Below are 18,837 nucleotides of genomic sequence, written 5' to 3'. Positions count from 1 at the left end.
GACGAGAGGAAACAGCCTCAAGCTGCGCCAGGGGAGGTTTAGGTTAGATATTAGGAAAAACTTCATCACCAAGAGGGTAGTCAGGCGTTGGAACAGGCTGCCCAGAGAAGTGGTTGAGTCTCCATCCCTGGAGGTATTTAAAGAACGGATAGATGCGGTGCTCGAAGACATGGTATAGATGGACTTGGCAGTGCTAGGTTAACGGTTGGACTCGATGATCTTAAGCGTCTTTTCCAACCTTGACGATTCTATGATTCTATGAAATCATTTTCTCTTTCATTATGGTTCCTGTTTAGGATTCTGTCTTTTATTCTTTGGATTGCACTAGGATCTTTGACAAAAGTCTTTATCTCAGTTGTTCACCACTTTAGAATGGAAGAAATTATCATTTATCCCTTTTGGATGACTGAGATGATCTGTCCTTTATCTACCCAAGAGCAGCCTCACTTATTTTATATATAGTTCGCTTCAGTCTCAGCATGAAGTTACAGAAACAATGCCCAGTATTTAGAACTTAGAGAGTACAGTTGTGCTTCTACATGTACTGAAGTTTCTGTCTCAGCATCACTCCTGTGTGCTAACGAAGCTTTGGGAGCTTTTCAGTCATCTTAGACAAGTACATGCTTGCTTAGTAGTTCTGGGGTGTGTAACAGTAGGTACATACAAGAGACCGGAGGTGCGTATGTGATATGTATGGGCATGGCTTCAAACAGTTTAGCATACTGATAAGCGTTCCAGACATTCAGTAATTGTTGTACTAGGAAAAATACAGGATGAGATCAGTTGATAAAAGTAGTCTGCCAGTGCTTGCAAGAGATTTTTTTTTTTCTCTGTCCATATGTTATGAATGCATGGTGAAGGATACTGCTTTTCTGAGTTGAGCTCCTATCACCAGTTTCAGACTTCTCAGTTTTCAACAACTCTATGGGAGCCCTGAGCTAGAAGGTAGTTAAGATGTGCCTTCTGTTTTTTTCCCCCATCATGGGGCAACAGATTCTGGAAATGGAAGAAACTGCTATGTTCTGTGTCATCAGTCTAGGTGGAGAAGTAAGATCAGTCCTGCTCTTCAGGGAGAAATTGTCTCTTGAACTCATACATCAAGTTGCTGGATTGACCTGTCTGTAATTTACTTGACAAGAAAATTCCACCAGGCAACTTGGAGCTGTTTCAGACTGGTATATTGTATGTGAGAGGGACCATATTAGAGACCGCATTTCAGAGACCACATTGCAGATAGAGTTACCTGACGTCATCCCCTTCACCTCATAGTCACAAAACATGTCAGTCTTCCCCCCTCCACCGAGCTAGCTTCTTGCGGCATGCTCTGCTGGATGAGTTCCTGATGTCTGAGGGAAACTGTTTTCCTCTAACTCTTCTACAACTACTCTCCACAAGGCAAGACAGTGAAAATCACTTCTAAGACAACTTTGGTTTCAAAATGTTATCTGTCTTCTGATTTATAAGCAAACCTTTACCTCTTCTTTGAACCTGCTTATGATGCAGTTGGGTCAGCTTTACCTCCCAGACTTCTGTACCCTGTATTACAGCATGGGTGCTGGATAGCTTTGACAGACAGAGCAAGTTCATTTGTCTGCCCTTTAACAGGAAGATTTATTTCACAAAGTGGATCAGATTGGATACCTACTCGATAGCTAGATACCTACTTTCAGTTAAGACATAACAGGTCAATATTTTAATTTTCACAGCTAAGGACCTGTTAGTTGTGTCAGAGCTTTCTTAGCAGCAATATTCCCTCTGTCCTCACTGATTTGGGGCATTTCATTTTTTCCCAGTCTGTTACTCACTGGTAGGTGTTTTTAGAGGTCTTGTGTATGTGGGTATTCCCCCCATATGAGGGATCACATTATCCCCTTTGGGCTTTAAATCTGTTTTTGACTTCTGTGTAAAAACTCCTTTGCACGATTGCAGTTGTGTTTTTAAAAATGGTATGTTTTGGGAGCAATTACTTCATCCACAAAAGTTTGAGATATTTGAGTCCATTTGACAGATCCCTCCAATGATATATTAGGAATTGGGTGACCTATCCCTAATATGAAGGTGATTTGAATTCCATTTAAGTCAAATATTAGCTTGCCAGTGACTTTGCTTAAGCTGTATGCATCTTAGTTTGGAGATGCTCTCTGTGTTTTTGATATAAGGGTTCTGTATCTCTGGGTCTGATTGCTGACAGATTGGCCAAGAGACATTCCCTTTTATCAGCTGAGGCTTATTTTGCTGTCATTTTTAGAAATGCCAGTGTCTGCACACATTCAAACGCTTCAGGTAGAAAGGCATGTTACTTACCTATTACTGTGCAGATGTTTTGTTTATATGTACACTCAAAACTTACCCTTGTAACCAACTTGCTTAGGGTCCTTATATGCATTTGAGAATCCTTGATAGAGAGGAACCAAGGAATAAATCAGTCCTATTAGATCTGTAGGAAGCATGCAGACTGGGAAGCGTGCATTCAGATGCTGCTAGTGTACAGATCTATATGATCTTCATCCGAATGCAGTTAGATGTTCCAGAAGAAAAGTGATAAAATATTATATTAATATATTGACAAATGGGGGGGGGGGGCGCAAACAAAGGAACTTAAAAAGGAGAAAGAAGGGGAGTATCTAACAATTTAATTTTTAAAATCTTTGGGTTTGTTTATTATTATTTTTTATTGATGTAAACTTGTGTTGTGTCCTGACAGCTAGCTCTTGATATGTGGAGAAAATTAATGATTGAGCCACTGCAGGCCATCCTTATTCGGATGCTCCTCCGAGAAATAAAAAAGTGAGTGCTTGATTATTTTTTTCTTTTACACAATGTGAGAGTATTGTACTTTTTTACTTGGAAAAGTCTGGGGGCTTTGACTATATTCTTTTATGGGTTTTTTTGAAGGTAGCTTCTTACATGATGATGATGATGTTCTATCAGCTTTTCTCATTGTAGCTACATATTTGTGGTTTGCATGTGTAGAAAGAGTCTGAAAAGAAAACAGTTAATTCACTGTAACCCGAGGGTTGTTTTAGCAGCTGTTCTTATCAATGGGATTGGGGAATAGTTAAGATAATTCTCCAGGTCCCATAGGATGCCTTTTGCCTTTTTCTCCACCTGATGCTGACTGCTTATGGCTTCTGTGCTGTCAGTAAGCATAAGGAGCCGGGTTTGCTGAAGGCAGAAAAGCTATATCGCTTTGCATGGGACCCAAAACAGTTCTTGCTTATCTGCCAGGGTGACTAAGCTTCTGGGTTTCTGTTGTTCAGATGATTGACTTCACTGAACATTCTTGGTGCTTTACTTGAATGAAATGGAAATAATTTTTTTTTTTTTTTGCACTTTGAGGGAATCTATTATTTTCTTTCTGAATATCTTTGTTACTTTTAAACAAAGATCCTGTAGTTACAGGGCTTGGGGCTTTTTAAGTTTTGATTTCAAACCTTTATACTATTTAATTCCTAAAGGATCTTTTTATTTATGAATAAACAGAAATTTTGAAATATACTACAGATCTTGTGTGTAGTTGTAAGTTCCATCAGTTTCTACACTCTTACTACTGTTGAGGGTAGCTCTGGAGTTGCCTAATGACTGGGGGTTTTTTAAGTGCTTGCATGCCTGACTCAGGTGACCAGGCTAGTGTAGGTAAACCGAAAGGGTGAGGTAATTTGGCTGACTGAGGTGCCTTGGACATGCACTTGGTCAGACAAAAAGCTGTATTTGTAAGGCATTAAAAAACTGATTTTAATATTATAATTTTATTTTTTCTTCTTGAATTAAATTTTTGATGACTTAAGTAACTGACATGATGTCCCTCTCAGATGGTATTTCTGAAGCCAGGAAGTATTTATTTGCTTTCAGTTGTTGAACTATGCTTCCTTTCTAACCAATGTTAATAATGCTTTATCCATATGTTTACTATAACAATTTATTTTTACTAAATGAAGATTCCCTAATTCATGGTGAAGAAAATTCTGCTTTGTTACATCAAGCACAATGACACTGAAGACTCGTCTTAGTCAATCTGTATATTTCACTGGTGGGTGGGAGTGGAAAGCTGCGTTAAAACCTCTTTCAACAGATATCTGATGCCTCTTAAAAGTAATGGTATGTGTTTACCTTGAGGCTGATGCAGACCTCACAAGAGTATTTAGATCAAGACTAGACTGTCACTGGCTCCGTGGGGCATTAGATATTGAGGCTATAACAAGTTGACGTTATTTGTTATTAAACCATTAGGAAAGTTTTAAATAAAACTGGAGTCATTGTCGCTAATGGTTGGGTCTGGATTTTTTTTTCCCCCTTCTCTGTTAAGGATTCTTCTGTGTGATCTCAAAGAAGTTAATTCAACTCTATTTCTCAAAATATACACCTAGCAATTTGTATTAAGTTTGTCCTAGCCGCTTTATGATCTGCGTATCATGTAATGAACTATAGAAGAGAGAACTTCATATTATAGCTGCTCTTCCTGGTATCATGAAATGTAGGGCTTGCTATGGGTATTCTGAGGATGGCCTTTGCATGTTACTATAGGCTTGTTGCTGTTCTTCGCTATGATTCCAGTGGTCAATACAGCTTGTAAGAGACAATTTTAGACTTTGCTGCAAACGCCTGTTAAATGTCTTTTAGCATTGAGTGCAGCAATTCAGAGATTAAGCAATGTCTTTGAAGAAATGGATATCCATAACCTGCATCTATCAGAGGTGCAAGAATATCCGTGGGAAGCTTATTACCTAAAAAAATTAATACCATTACTAATACATGTATATACTTAGAAACCTCTTGATTAGGTGCCTTCTTAAGTGTAGTACTAAAGTGTGTGTATGGTTCAATTTATTAAAATGTTTTACAAAAAAATTAAAATTTCAATAGATGGGACAGTTGAACTTTATAACCACAAGATTTTGCATCGTATACAACGATATGCAGAATTGATAGCCAACTCTGTAGTCAACAGGTTGCATATAAAAGTATGTTTATTACTGTACTGGAAAAGGTAGGGGGAACAGAGCCACAGATTTTGCTTTCGGGTTTTATTTTATCAGTGCATGTAACTGGAATTTTAAAAAGACTTCTGACTAAAATCTTGGACACATCTACTTTTTAGAAGCTATAAACTTGTGTGATACACTATACATTAAAATTAACAATAAACCTTTTTGGCACATGAAAATAAAGAAATACAAGTAGTGACTTGTGGTTCAGCTGAACAAGATGGCTAAATTGGTCTAAGAATTTGCTGATGCCAAAAAGGAGCAGGCTGTGCTCTACTACCTTTCTTGTGCTGAATTTGGTGCTCATCTAGTCCCTTAGTGAACCAACTCAACCGCTAACATGACAGAACACCATCTTGGCTAATATTTCTGCAGATTGGCATGATGAGTCAGTTTAGCAAAGAACTAGATGAGTGCCAAAGCAATGCAAGAGGCATAGAAAGGCCTCATGTCTGAGCAAAAGGGAGCAGGATTAGCCCCTTTGAACAGCAGAGAATTGTTAAATCACTTAAGCCTGTCTTGTCTGACTGCACTCCTCTTAATATAGAGTTCTGAATATAACACACTTTCTTCCCCCTCCCTCTAGCCCAAGCACTCCTCCTACAAGGCAAGCTGAATATCAACTTACGCATTTTTGTTTCAACACAACAGGAAGCCGACAAGATTTCGAATTGTGAGAAAATTCATCTATGAAATTCTTAAAAAGAAATAATTTGGAAATTATTCAGGTGCTATCTCAAATGACAGTGTGATTAGTACAGACTAACCAGGAGAGGCTTCTCTACTAAAGATAACTAACACTTTCTAACTAACTGAACCTATTCCTGTCTAAGCTGATAACATTATTTATACCATTTGTTTGAAAGGAAAGCTGTTGGAAGTTGTTAACTTTTTAAAGTGTTTGAAACAAGCTCTTCTAGTTCAGTGAATTCTGTAGTTAATTGGTCTCGATAGGCCATTGGTTTGACACAGCAGAGCACTTCTTTTGAATGATGGAATCTTCTTTTAATGAATACAGTATTTATTATTGTACTTCAAACTTTAACTATGTTCTGTGGGGCTATAGTAGTACACTACACAATACATGTTAAACTTCCACTGTTAGCTTTAGTCTTAAGATAGGAACAAGATGGAGTTGATAGAAAACACCACAACTTCCTTGAGCTTGTGTTTTGTAGTTTTCTCCATTTCTTTTGAAAAAAGAAAATCGTCATCATCCGAATTAGTGGTACTTGTTTTTCTAGTGCTTTGTCTTTTTGTCCAGATTCCCCACCAAACATCATCGTTCCTTTCTGCCCTCCCAAGATGTCCTGTGACATCCCGGCTTCAAACTGTACAGCAGCTGCTCTGTAGCTGTATGCATCCGTATTGCTTGCTGACTACTGCCGAGAAGGAAAATACGCACTTCATAGACTTCCACCTTGGTGGGGTCACCAATTTCTCTCATTTTAGTTTGACGGATGCTCTTAGTACTACAACTTTAATGAAAATCATCCTTGAAACTTCTGTCGAATTTTGTTGAAATTAGCCATTTGCGTTACAAATTCTTGGGAGCAGAGTACCATTGGTGTAAATAAAAACCTGAAGATGCTGCGAAAGTGGAAGAATGATAGTTTTGTGACATATGCTATTTATCTTGGAAATAGTGTAGCTTTTCAGATAGGTTCATGATGAAGTTCATAACACAGTTCTGTCAATAAATTTCATGACAGCTTTGCTGTAAATGTATAATACTCACCTACTGAGGAAACCTATGTTAAGCTACTAAAAATTCTGGGAGCGTGGGAGAAAAAATGGGGAGTGTGGACATCTGTTAAAAAGAAAATATGCTTACATGATCCTGGTAGTTGTTTCGAACTTGTCATTTGATTGGCAACTGCATCCTCACTACCTCCATGTTCAGAAGTGGATTTAAACTCCTTCTCTTTGTTGTGTACTACCAGCTACCCTAAAGGCAGGCAAGGCCAGTTCTACATTGTGTTCCTTTTCGTCTATCGCCTTCATGCTGCCTGGCCTCTGCTTCGAAAGCCTGTCTCCTCCCTTGCAGCTCTTCAAAGGAGCATCGGCCTCCTGTACTTTTACAGCTTTTTCCTAATGATACATTGACTTTCAACTCCCCTGGGCCTGGCCTTTGCTGCCGCTTCTCCTTCAGCATCTGCGCGGGCTAAGGTCTGTGAAGTGGCCTGTGAACCGAGCAGAGGGGAGCTGGGTTTTCATCGGTTATTACAGTAGTACTTCTTGTGTTTGTGTCACCAGTATCTTTTCAGGTCCAGAACCCCGTGTGCTAGAGGCGGAATGGACTGTCTCTTGACAGAGTTCTGCTTTGTAATATGCTTAACTCTCAGTTACAGAGCTTCCTCCACTCCGTGACATCGTGCCGTGTTCACAGGCTGCACGCATCCTGCGCCTTACTGTGCTCCTGGGTCCCTCTGGGATGGAGCTGGGTCCAGGCCCTGGTCTGGTGTTCCACTTCTTCCCTTCTGTGACGTGCTGCTGCCTCTGCCGTCCTATAACCAGACCCAGCAGAGGGACACTGGCAGGAAGGCAGGGTGTGATTACGTGTACCCAAACCCAGATTTATTCCATTGGTTCAGCTACCAGAACCAGAGGAAACCTTTCTCTCCCCCAAGGGGAAAAAAAAAAAAAATTGAGACCATTGCTGCTGGAGCAGTTACCCGTCAGGTCAGCTCATTTGTAATGGGTGGCCAGGCTGTGTAAACCATACAGTGACTGCCCATAATCTGTTAGAGAGCTAGTTCTTTGCAGCCATCATGAGGTTAAGTTTTCAGATCTTGAGACACAGTAGTATTTAAAAGCAATACACACAATTAACAGTGTTGGGAACATATGAATATGGTCTGGTGTACGTGATACGATGACTGCTGGTGTGGCTGTCCTGGTAAACCTCCCTAGCTCATGGGCGTCCTCTCGAGTTTTTATCAATTCCAGACCAAAATGACTGAAATTAGTAAAAATCCCCCGTTCCACCCCAGCCTAGATGGGTATATGGTAATGTTTGGGTTTGGAGTATTTTTGCTGGCTTTACTTTTCTTTTTTCTTTTCTTTTTTTTTTTTTTTTTTTAAATCATTCATGTAAATGACTCTCCTATACCAACATAAGTTTCTAACAGAGAGCTCATTTTGTTTTTTCAGTGCAGACCAGGTAAAGTGAAAGTTTTTATTCTATATACGTGTATATATGTGTCCATATGTATTTAAAAAAGGAAAACCTTTGAAATTACAACTGCTGATGCTTAAGTGTAAATATACTTTCATAAATCATATTTTAGTCCTATTTAACACCTTAGGTGTTAAGGAATGTTTTTTTACTTCTTTGTAATGTGTATGTGAAAAGTGGTCTTTTTTAGAACATTTCATGTTTTAAGAAAGTCTGCTGCTCTGAGTGTGGGTCTGTTATTTCCAATCTTTGCAAAGGAATGAACACTAATGTTTTTAGCGTGCAAACCACTTGTTTTAATTACTTTTCTTTTTGACTGAATGGGACTAAAGATTATATTTTCTTCACTTGAACTTGCTCATTTGAAGCTAAGAACTTGACTGGAAAACATATGGTTTTCCTGTTGCAATGTATGATTAAAAATTGTGACAATGCGTCAAATACGTTATTTGTTCCACTTGACATCTACATGTTGAATAGTGGATATTCAGGAAAGAAAATAGCCTGCCTCTTGGTGATGCTGGAAAAAGTGATTTTTTTGTTTTTGGCAGGGGCAGGAGTGTGAAGGTAGTCTATTTAATAAAGGCTACAGATACAAGATGGAACTTACTATAACTTTTAAAGCTTAAAGTATGTAACTTGCAATACTTACATCTTTAGCAAACACTTGGAAATTTCACGACCTGCAAATGCTTTTGAATAGCTTTTGAATTGCTATCTCAACAATTTAAACATATAGGAGAGAAAGAAGAGTGCATTTTTTTATTTTAAGATTAATCTTCTTCAATTTTGCCAATTAAAGCAGAGGAATTTACTGGAAAATGTTTTCATCCACTTTTATTTCATTCGGCTATCGTACAAGTTACACTAGATACCGACATCTCATGAATGTTTGCTTTGCCTATTTCAGTGATCGCTGTGGAGAAGACCCAAACCAGAAAGTAATCCATGGGGTTATTAACTCCTTTGTTCATGTTGAACAGTATAAGAAAAAATTCCCCCTAAAGGTAGATACACATTTCTGATTTATGTTTTTAACTTTGAATGCTATTCTAGTGTATGCGTTATTTGTCCTTTAAAAAAAATTCTCCCTTTCAGTTTTATCAGGAAATTTTTGAGTGTCCTTTTCTGAATGAAACAGGGGAGTATTATAAACAAGAAGCTTCAAATTTATTGCAAGAGTCAAATTGCTCACAATACATGGAGAAGGTAAGAGATTCTTCTGTACACATGCAATAACTAAAATCTAATATTATCCATTTACTGAGGATACATGTTTTTCTGTACAGTTCCCATAGTTGTCCTTTGTTGTATGGTTTCCTGCAGTTTAAACTATGTATTTTGATGGCATGGTTAATCTGAATATAAACTACAAACCTTGCCTATGGATGGAGTGTCAGCTTCAAAATAATAAATAATAAATCAATCGCATGAAAAGTTAAAAAAAAAAAAAAGACAAAAACCAAAAAACCAAAACACATTGCTTCCTCACTTCCTTATTTTCCTTCTGTTTGTAGTAGCATAGTAGCATAAGATGAGAGTTTTAGCAATATAATGGTTAGAGAAGACTGTATGTCAGAGTTGTTACAGAGCATTATTAAAAATTACATACTCTGAGGTGGATTTTCTTTTGTTTTGCTTTGTGGTGTATGAAGTCAGGTTGTGGTTAAATTACTTGTAATTCTTACACCTTGCTTGAGAAAGCGAAGATTAATACAAGACTAGGAGTCAGTCCTCGGTGCCATGCTGTCCACACTAGCAAGATAGAAAAGCTAAAGAGAAGGTTGTGAGATTGCTTTTAACCGTAAGGAGCATAAGCTAATGGTTGCACACTGAGGTGAAATTCAGAGACAGGCTAAGATTTCAATTAAACCAAAAGAAATGCAGATTCATTTTGGCTATCATTAGGAGTCTGCAGCTGCATTACTCTCCCTAGGCTCCCATCATATTCACTGGATATGAATATTTTTATGTCAGTATTCATATGACTTAGAATCATAGAACGGTTTGGGTTGGAAGGGACCTTTAAAGGTCATCTAGTCCAACCCCCCCCTGCAATAAGCAGGGACATCTTCAACTAGATCAGGTTGCTCAGAGCCCCGTCCAACCTGACCTTGAACATTTCCAGGGATGGGGCATCTACCACCTCTCTGGGCAACCTGTTCCAGTGTTTCACCACCCTCACTGTAAAAAATTTTTTTCCTTATGTCTACTCTAAATCTACCCTCTCTTAGTTTAAAACCATTACCCCTTGTCCTATTGCAACAGTCCCTGCTAAAATGTTTGTCCCCGTCTTTCTTGTAAGCTCCCTTTAAGTACTGAAAGGCTGCAATAAGGTCTTCCCGGAGCCTTCGCTTCTCCAGGCTGACCAACCCCAGCTCTCTCAGCCTGTCTTCATAGGAGAGATGTTCTGTCCCTCTGATCATTTCTGTGGCCCTCCTCTGGACCCACTTCAACAGGTCCAGGCCTTTCCTGTGCTGAGGACTCCAGAGCTGGACACAGTACTGCAGGTGGGGTCTCACCAGAGTGGAGCAGAGGGGCAGAATCACCTCCCTTGACCTGCTGGCCACGCTGCTTTTGATGCAGACTGGGATACAGTTGGCTTTCTGGGCTGCAAGTGCACATTGCCGGCTCATGTCCATGACTTATGTTATGATAATGCCTATTTCCTTCACTGAAGTTATAAAGACAGTTTTTATTAGTAGTTCAGATGTATACGTTTTGAGCAGATGTTTATGTACAAGCAGATGGGTTTGGAACAGAAAAGTAATTCTTAAAGTCATATAATTAGGTATTGTGGTAAAACTTTCTCAGAAGGAATAAGTGTGTTAGGAGAAATTGGTGAAGACTGGTCACAAAGTTGAAGAAGAAATTCTGAGAAGAGAACTATTGAGTGCTATTAGACGTCTAGTAGTGACTGAGCCTAGTCAGTACTCAGAGTAGAAGATTCTGTTAATTCAGAAATAGCCTGATTCAAAAGAGCAAATTTAATTTTTCAGTATCCCAGACAAGTTCTTTTTTAACTTTGTTATTTATTTGTGTCTTTCATTCTACATACATACACTTCTATATTCATGGTTCTATATTGGTTGTTAGTATTTCATCAGCTCTCAGTTTAAAAACTTGTCTGTAGGTTTTAGGTAGATTAAAAGATGAAGAAATGCGGTGTCGGAAATACTTGCATCCCAGCTCCTACGGCAAAGTGATTCATGAATGCCAACAGAGAATGGTAGCTGATCACTTGCAGTTTCTACATGCAGAATGTCACAATATTATCAGACAAGAGAAAAGAAGTGGTAAGTCTCAGTGGTCGCAAAAAGCATGAAGTGGATTTTTTATTCATTTAGCATTGCAATTTACTTTATTCAATGACCTTCTATGTGCTTAAGCATTTTCAACTAATATATGTTACTTATCTAGAAAGCCCAATTAAACCCTGAATGACATTTTTCTTTTACCATGTAACTCATCATCATTCTTCCAAATATATAATCAAAACCTTCTTTTTACTGTTAACAACCCTTCTTTCGGCCAGTACTCTTTCTCTTTCCTTGTCTTAGTCGGCTTAAAAACACACTGAAGTCCTGTGTCCTGTAGAATTGATCATATTTTATGCTTGTGTTTTCATTTGTAAACCAATGGCTCTGTCTTTACAGATTTCTTCGTCATCATTTGACAGGTCAGGATTATAAAATATTTTGGCTGCTTTTCATAGCCACTTTTTACTGTCCTGAATCTTTTGTGACCTCTCTTCCCAAATCCTTTTTACAGAAGCAGATACTCTTGTAGTTATATTCCCTACCTGACTAAAAAAATTACGCTTCCTGATGACTACAAGTCTCTTACCCTTGAAAGAATGCTTGTTCTTGCGTGGAAGGTGGTATCTATTATGTGAAACAAATTATTTTCACAGTCAAACTCAAATTGTATCTAATAATAGTGTTCAGTTTCCAGAGAGTTTTGGTAAATTGATCAGAGATTGGATCCTTTTTTCCCAAAAAAGAAAAAAAAAAAAAAAGGCAGTTGCTTATTTACAGCTTTTCTAACCTGAGAAAAATGTCAAGCCACCAGTGGAGGAAAACAAAAAGTCAAGAAGATATCTAAACTAATTTTAGTTAGCTGCTGCTAAGGGAGATTCAGGGAGGCCAAGGATTAAAAAAAACCTGACACAATACTTTTCCATACTAGCCCACCTCTCCTCTTGGAGTCTCTCCTAAATAAGCAGTATTGGAAGAGTGCGGTCGTCACAATGGCGGTACTCAGTGAACACTGATATAAGCCCTACTCTTTCCTTTTTTTTCTTTTGTCAGTGATCCAGTGTACATTTTTTTTGCAAAACAGTTGGTCTTGTTTCAGTCTCTGAAAAGCGCTGTGTGAAATTATGATACTATATTAAGTGTTGCTTTTTAGTGTTTCTAAGTATATTCTATAAAAATGTATCTCTGTTACAGACATGGCAAATATGTATACTCTACTTCGTGCTGTGTCAAGTGGTTTACCTCATATGATTCAGGAACTACAAAACCATATCCATGATGAGGGCCTTAGAGCAACCAGCAATCTTTCTCAGGAAAATGTGAGTTTTCTTAGGCAGCTGAAATTACCTATTTGATTAACATTCCTGATGAAATGTTTACCCTTTTCTTTTTAGTCTATTCTGTTTTTTTAATTTTGTCTATATGAAATTGGTTTGGAACATTATGAATAAATTGTAACTTCTAATCAGCACGCTTAGCTGTGCAACACATACCTATCCTGAGAGTTGATTGTTGTGATCTAACCAGAAACAACTACAGCTAGATATTTCTCATTGTTGTTTGTTTAATGCTGTCATGACAAGTAGGTCCTTTTGTTCCATGTATGTATTTTTTTCCCGAATTTCTCTAAGTCAGTGGCATTTGCTGTTCTGGTATGTTAGGAACCAATGATTCCATTTAGTTTAATTATATGTTATTTGTAAAGACTTGACATCCTGTCCTGATTTCAGTGTGGTATTTTTCACTAATAGCTTTATAGTCTCACATTTTCATGTAATTTCTGAAAATATTGTAGCATGATTATTTTACTAAAGTGTGTTAAACTTTTTTCAGTTCATATGTGTTCAAATTACTCAATTCCATTTTTGTTCCTCTAGCATTGCTGTTCAGAAACAACCAACCAACCTTTCATTTGGCATTATATTTGTACATGTATACATCTTGCTGTCTAGATCTGTGCTAACTTCAGGATGGTGACTTCAGCCATACAGTGTTTCTGTCTATAATAATACATAGATACGAACTGTTGTAAATTCACTGTTTATTGACTGCACAGGACTGCTTACTCTTCCGTAACTCCTGTGTGCATACTGAAAATGGGCTGAAGTCTTTAGTAGTATAGTTTGCTTTCAAATTATTTGTACATTTACTGAGCTTATTCTTTCAAACTAGTAGTGTCTACACAGGGACATGAATGCAGAGCCATGAGGGTGATGAAAATTTACAGCCTTATGTAGAGAAACTCAAAATGTGAAATACTTGCTCCACTGTGTGGATTAAGTAATTTGTCATCAGAACATTTTTAATGTGCGACCTGAGAATGCACTTGGGGAGTCATGTGGTGCAGCCAGTGCATTGCACATGCTTGCATTGCTGCCTGCCAGCTTGGCTGTTTAGGGGCTCCTCTAATTCATGTTAGTCATTTCTATACAAAATGTTATGCTGAAATGTGGTGCGCTACATTTGATTGGTAACTGTCCTACATAGGCAAATTCAAGGGGTTCATCTGGATTTTCTGTCTCTGAAGTTAGTGTGTAGGAGAAGCAGCAGTTTACTTATTTCAGTAGCTTTTTGGCTTGGTTGCTGTATTTACATGTTATCATTAATGATTTTTGAAAGGGCTAAGAAAGGATTTTAGGGTATGATGGAAAAGATTAGACAGCATGAGAGCAGTATAGATTAAAATCTATGTTTGATAGCAGGACTGTAAATGTAGCTGTAGACTTTTTATTTACAAAACATGCTCAAGCACAGTGGTGTAAGAGTACAACAATGCAGAATCAATCCTCTCAAAGACTTAATCACTATGATTTTAACTTCTATCGAAAAGAATAATTAGGAAAAAATGTACAACTAATGTAGATGTATTTGTGTGTAGATAATACTACTCTTCTCAATAACTTGCTTTCTGTTTTATCTACCTTTTTTAGATGCCAACTCAGTTTGTCGAGTCAGTTTTGGAAGTACATAGTAAATTTGTTCAACTCATCAACACTGTTTTGAATGGTGATCAACACTTTATGAGTGCCCTTGACAAGGTAACTTTTACTTATGAAGTAAAAAAACATTGGAAAACAAAATGCGGGACACTGTTTCAGGCTCACCAAAATTCTTCAGGGCATCAACACATGTTCAAAGATAGATAGCAGTTTTTCTAGTTTAGAAATGCAATGGAACAAAAGACAATACAGTGTTAGGGGAAAAGATATATACAAAGGAAACCACTTTAATATTTAAATGTTTTCTGAAAGAAAGACCTTTCTTTTCATCATAATTCAAAACACAAATGGAGCAGACCCATTTAATGTAAATTTAAGTGCAGATAATAAATAGACAAATTGTGGGTTTGGGGAAGTTGGGCAACTCTTACATGCGTTTGAACTTAAATTTGCTTGCTGCCATAATGTTTAAACTCTGAATGCTGATAATATTACTTACATAGAAGCTTTGTTTAGATTTTTCAAGTTGACTACAAAGAATGTCTGGAAACTTACATTACTTCAGTCACTGTTGCAGTAGCTAACTTTTTCCAGGAGAGAACTGCACTTGAAGTTAAATAGGCCCGTTTAGGGAAACAGGCTTGCTGCTCTTTTCTTTGAAATGTATAGCCATGAAGGTATTTAAGATAACAGTTTGAATTGTTATAGATTTTAATAATTATTATTATTTTAACTTTATTGTTATCATTATCATTATTGTTATTATTAAATTCTGCAAAACATGCCTGGGCTCTTGAGGGATTGAGTGGCTCCTCCTCAAAAAAGAAGTACATTTTATCTAATCAATTTGTTAATATCCCACTCTTCCCCATGTATCCTTGTATCTTTCTCCTAGCAAGTGCACTTACTACTTTCCTGTCTATAATTTCCTGTTATAAGATGCATGCATACATTTCATTGCTCATTTGTGGTGTTTGCAGAAATTGCAGTTTGTAGTTAGGGTCATAGTCTAAGTTTTGATAATTTTCAGCCACGGTTAAGCTGGAAAGACATAGTGATGAAGATACCAGTAATGATATCAGTAGTAGTTACCCATCTGTATTTGTGATACTGAGAAAACAATTATTTAGTATTTTAAAACAAATGCTTATTTCAATATCCTATACGTCTGTCTCAATTGCAATTAATGTCACATACCAGAAGGTGGAGTAATATGAGATTGACAACTACGTTTGCTGGTGCATAGGCAATGTACTTTTTTCTTAAATACATAATGCTTCACTTCAGTGATCTTTATTAGAATAAATATTTAAAATCTTAACCTGCTGTCAGTTTTTCATGGTAGATATCAAAACTGCTATTGTTGCCTCCAGTATTATTGCAAAAGAGTGCTCTAAGCTTCAAAGAGTTTCACATTTCTTGTCAAGTCATGCATTCCTTTCTCAGGGATTCTAGGGACATATTACCAAATATTGGAATGTGGAGGCATTGTACAAAAGAATTGCTTGTCGGTTCTTCTTTATAATAATAACAAAAATAATGTTTTCTTTCCATAGAAGGAACCATATTTCCTAGGAACTATGGTCATGCAATATTTTTGGTTCAGTATTAGTTTAAAATGTTAATTTAAATGTGATACATAGTTCAGAAACTAATGATGATTCTGATATCTTTGTTTACAATTTCCAATTCTAAACAGCCATTATCTCCTTCCTTTTCCACATATTCAGGTTTTTTTCAGCTACCATATTTTTCACACTGCACTGCTTCAAATTTCCACTTTCAACAATATTGTTTTCTCCTGTTTAGTCTATCAAAAAAATCCAACAACCAAAAGATCTTTCCTTTCTTACTGTTGTGAGCACCCCGTGTATGTTTTTCAGCTCAAGATACATGCTGTTCATGTAAGCTGCGTTTGATGTGCTGCTGCTCAAATCTGCTTTATCTGCAATTATTCCTCAGTTTCGTTCTATCCATACTTTTGGAACATACATATTGCTGTATACCAAAATGTTCATACTTTTACATTTAAGTTTCTAATCAGAACTTAATTTGTTTTCCTGCTTCCTGCAAGTAACTTCTGTTCCTCTAGTCTTGGAAAGACTTTTACTTAAATCTAAACTTAAAAATGTTCAACACACAAATTCTCACAGAGCAGCAATTCAAACCCTTTTATTAATTGTTTCTTTTTTGGTCCCCTTCTGTGTAGTTCAGTTTTATAGGGTCTCGGATGGTCTTTGCCCTGAACGTTTTTTTTTATTTCTTCAAATTTAATGAAAGAAAAAGTTTTAAGTCATTTACATTTTTCCTCTTTGCTCTATGTTCCTATGTAGGCTTTGACATCAGTAGTTAACTACAGGGAGCCCAAGTCGATCTGCAAAGCACCTGAGTTGGTAAGTGATATATATTATTGTAGAAAGTAATAATACTTTATTATAACTGTCAAATGAATTGGCATAGGGTCCATCACATGAATATCCATTTCTCACACTAAGTCAGCCTCAGGTGTATATTTCGGGAGTAATAAATAACTTAACCTGCACGCATATTTTGTGGGCATGCAAAATTGGTGCAGTTGTGATTTTTGATAGAGAATTTGTATTTTCTGTGGACGTAGTATGTAGCATTTGCCTATGAATATGGCCCTTGTAATAGAACATGAGACTATGGACTGTGACTTATTTCATGCTTTAACTTTTGTGTAGAAGTTTGGAATACCTTGGCATACATTTGTTCTCCAGCTTGACAAGTAGGTTTGGGTTTGTTTTTTCTTTTTTTAACTTGAGCTGGCCAAGTACTGTGACAACTTGTTGAAGAAATCAGCAAAAGGAATGACAGAGAATGAAGTAGAAGACAAACTTACAAGTTTCATTACTGTTTTCAAATACATTGATGACAAGGATGTATTCCAAAAGGTAACTTTTGATATTCAATAAATGTTTAAATGTTGCATTTAAAGTACCTTGAAGAATGTGGCTATGCTTTTAAAAATCCTCATATCTGATTTTTTTTTGTGCAGTTCTATGCCAGAATGTTGGCAAAAAGATTAATTCATGGTTTGTCTATGTCTATGGATTCTGAAGAAGCCATGATTAATAAACTAAAGGTAATGTAATATTCTTCTAATGCAGAATAAACAAACATAGGAGTATGTAATGTTGAGAGGGGAGCAGCAGAGGGTGCCAGAGATAGCTTAGCCATCAGTAGAACCTGTTTCCAATAGCTGAAAGGAAAAACTAGTTTCTTGGTAGTCTGTGAAAGATATGTGGCCCAGTATCACTTAGGTATTTGAGATTTTTGTGAGATATTGGGTAGTTTTATTAAGTGTGTTCAAATAATTCATATTTACATTATAAAAGTACCAAGGACTTTCATAAACTAGCTCTTCCAATTTTATACGATAACATTGTTCATAAAAATCAATGTATAGAAAGTGAAACGGAGATAAATCTGATAATTTTATTTTATTATGTTTGTTTTCTATTGTAACTAGTGTCCTCTGTAACTATTATAACACTTCTGCTGACTAGATTTTCATATTTTAGTAGTGAATGTGCATAGTTTATATAATAAGTACTGTTTTCACTGTGAAACCTGTTACAATATTTCTTCACAGCAAGCCTGTGGTTATGAATTTACCAGCAAGCTCCATCGAATGTATACAGACATGAGTGTTAGTGCTGATCTCAACAATAAATTCAACAACTTTATCAAAAACCAGGACACGATTGTAGATTTGGGAATTAGTTTTCAGATATATGTTCTACAGGTACTAATGTATGTTTATTACTATTGAGTTATTTGTACTTAATTTTTATGTTTTGATAACAAGTGAACAATTTTTCTAACTAAGAATACTTTTCATGTGGAAACTGACACCTTGTTATCATTGTGGAATAATTTATTTTCCTAGTTTTTGTTTTTAAAATTAACCCGCTAACGCACTAAACGATAGTGATGTAAAATGCCTTGTGTTCTTGTCTTGAATTAATACCTCAGTGGGGCATGTATAATGAGTAGTAAAAAATGAGCAGTAAAACTTCTGGTCTAAATTGAATGTCTTATCGCATAATATATCCTATAGATCTGTTTAATAGTGTTATTTTTTCTTAATGTATATATTGTATGAAAATGTTAATGCTTTTATTTTTCCTGATACCTCTAGGCTGGTGCATGGCCTCTAACTCAGGCTCCTTCTTCTACATTTGCAATTCCTCAGGAACTGGAAAAAAGTGTACAGATGGTAGGTTAGTAGGAGGCTTCTTGTAAACATGTGGAAAATGTAAAATAACTGCAAATAAAAGATGATCACTCTAACAGAGAAAAACCTGAGCTGCTTCATTTTAATTGTAAATCATGGCTATCCTTTTTCCAGTCTATATGAAATTTGGAAAGGACATGTAAATGACATACTGAATTTATGTATGTATTTGCATAGCTTTTCTTTATTTCTCTCTTCTACACTTTGTGATTGATGA

General features: G+C 36.7%; 1 protein-coding gene across 9 annotated transcripts in view; it reads left to right on the top strand.

Moving 5' to 3' along the window:
* CUL2 (cullin 2) overlaps positions 1-18,837 on the top strand; it is a 55,836-nt gene that overhangs the window by 21,485 nt on the left and 15,514 nt on the right. For 7 of the 9 annotated variants that reach the window (XM_087778520.1, XM_087778527.1, XM_087778535.1 and 4 more), the window contains 12 exons: positions 2,705-2,787; positions 5,572-5,658; positions 9,074-9,170; positions 9,262-9,372; positions 11,297-11,459; positions 12,615-12,739; positions 14,351-14,458; positions 16,693-16,752; positions 17,146-17,274; positions 17,379-17,465; positions 17,976-18,128; positions 18,525-18,602. In XM_087778520.1, the coding sequence (XP_087634646.1) occupies positions 2,705-2,787; positions 5,572-5,658; positions 9,074-9,170; positions 9,262-9,372; positions 11,297-11,459; positions 12,615-12,739; positions 14,351-14,458; positions 16,693-16,752; positions 17,146-17,274; positions 17,379-17,465; positions 17,976-18,128; positions 18,525-18,602 (1,281 nt within the window). The remainder of the gene's footprint in view (positions 1-2,704; positions 2,788-5,571; positions 5,659-9,073; positions 9,171-9,261; positions 9,373-11,296; positions 11,460-12,614; positions 12,740-14,350; positions 14,459-16,692; positions 16,753-17,145; positions 17,275-17,378; positions 17,466-17,975; positions 18,129-18,524; positions 18,603-18,837) is intronic. The other 2 variants (XM_087778545.1, XM_087778555.1) reach the window with 1 other exon arrangement.

Source organism: Nipponia nippon, unplaced genomic scaffold (assembly GCF_047370975.1).
Source record: "Nipponia nippon isolate SJK-2023a ecotype South Korea unplaced genomic scaffold, ASM4737097v1 scaffold_1, whole genome shotgun sequence".
NCBI lineage: Eukaryota > Metazoa > Chordata > Aves > Pelecaniformes > Threskiornithidae > Nipponia > Nipponia nippon.
The sequence above is the reverse complement of the archived record's forward strand: the minus strand, read 5'-3'. Positions and strand labels throughout refer to the sequence as shown.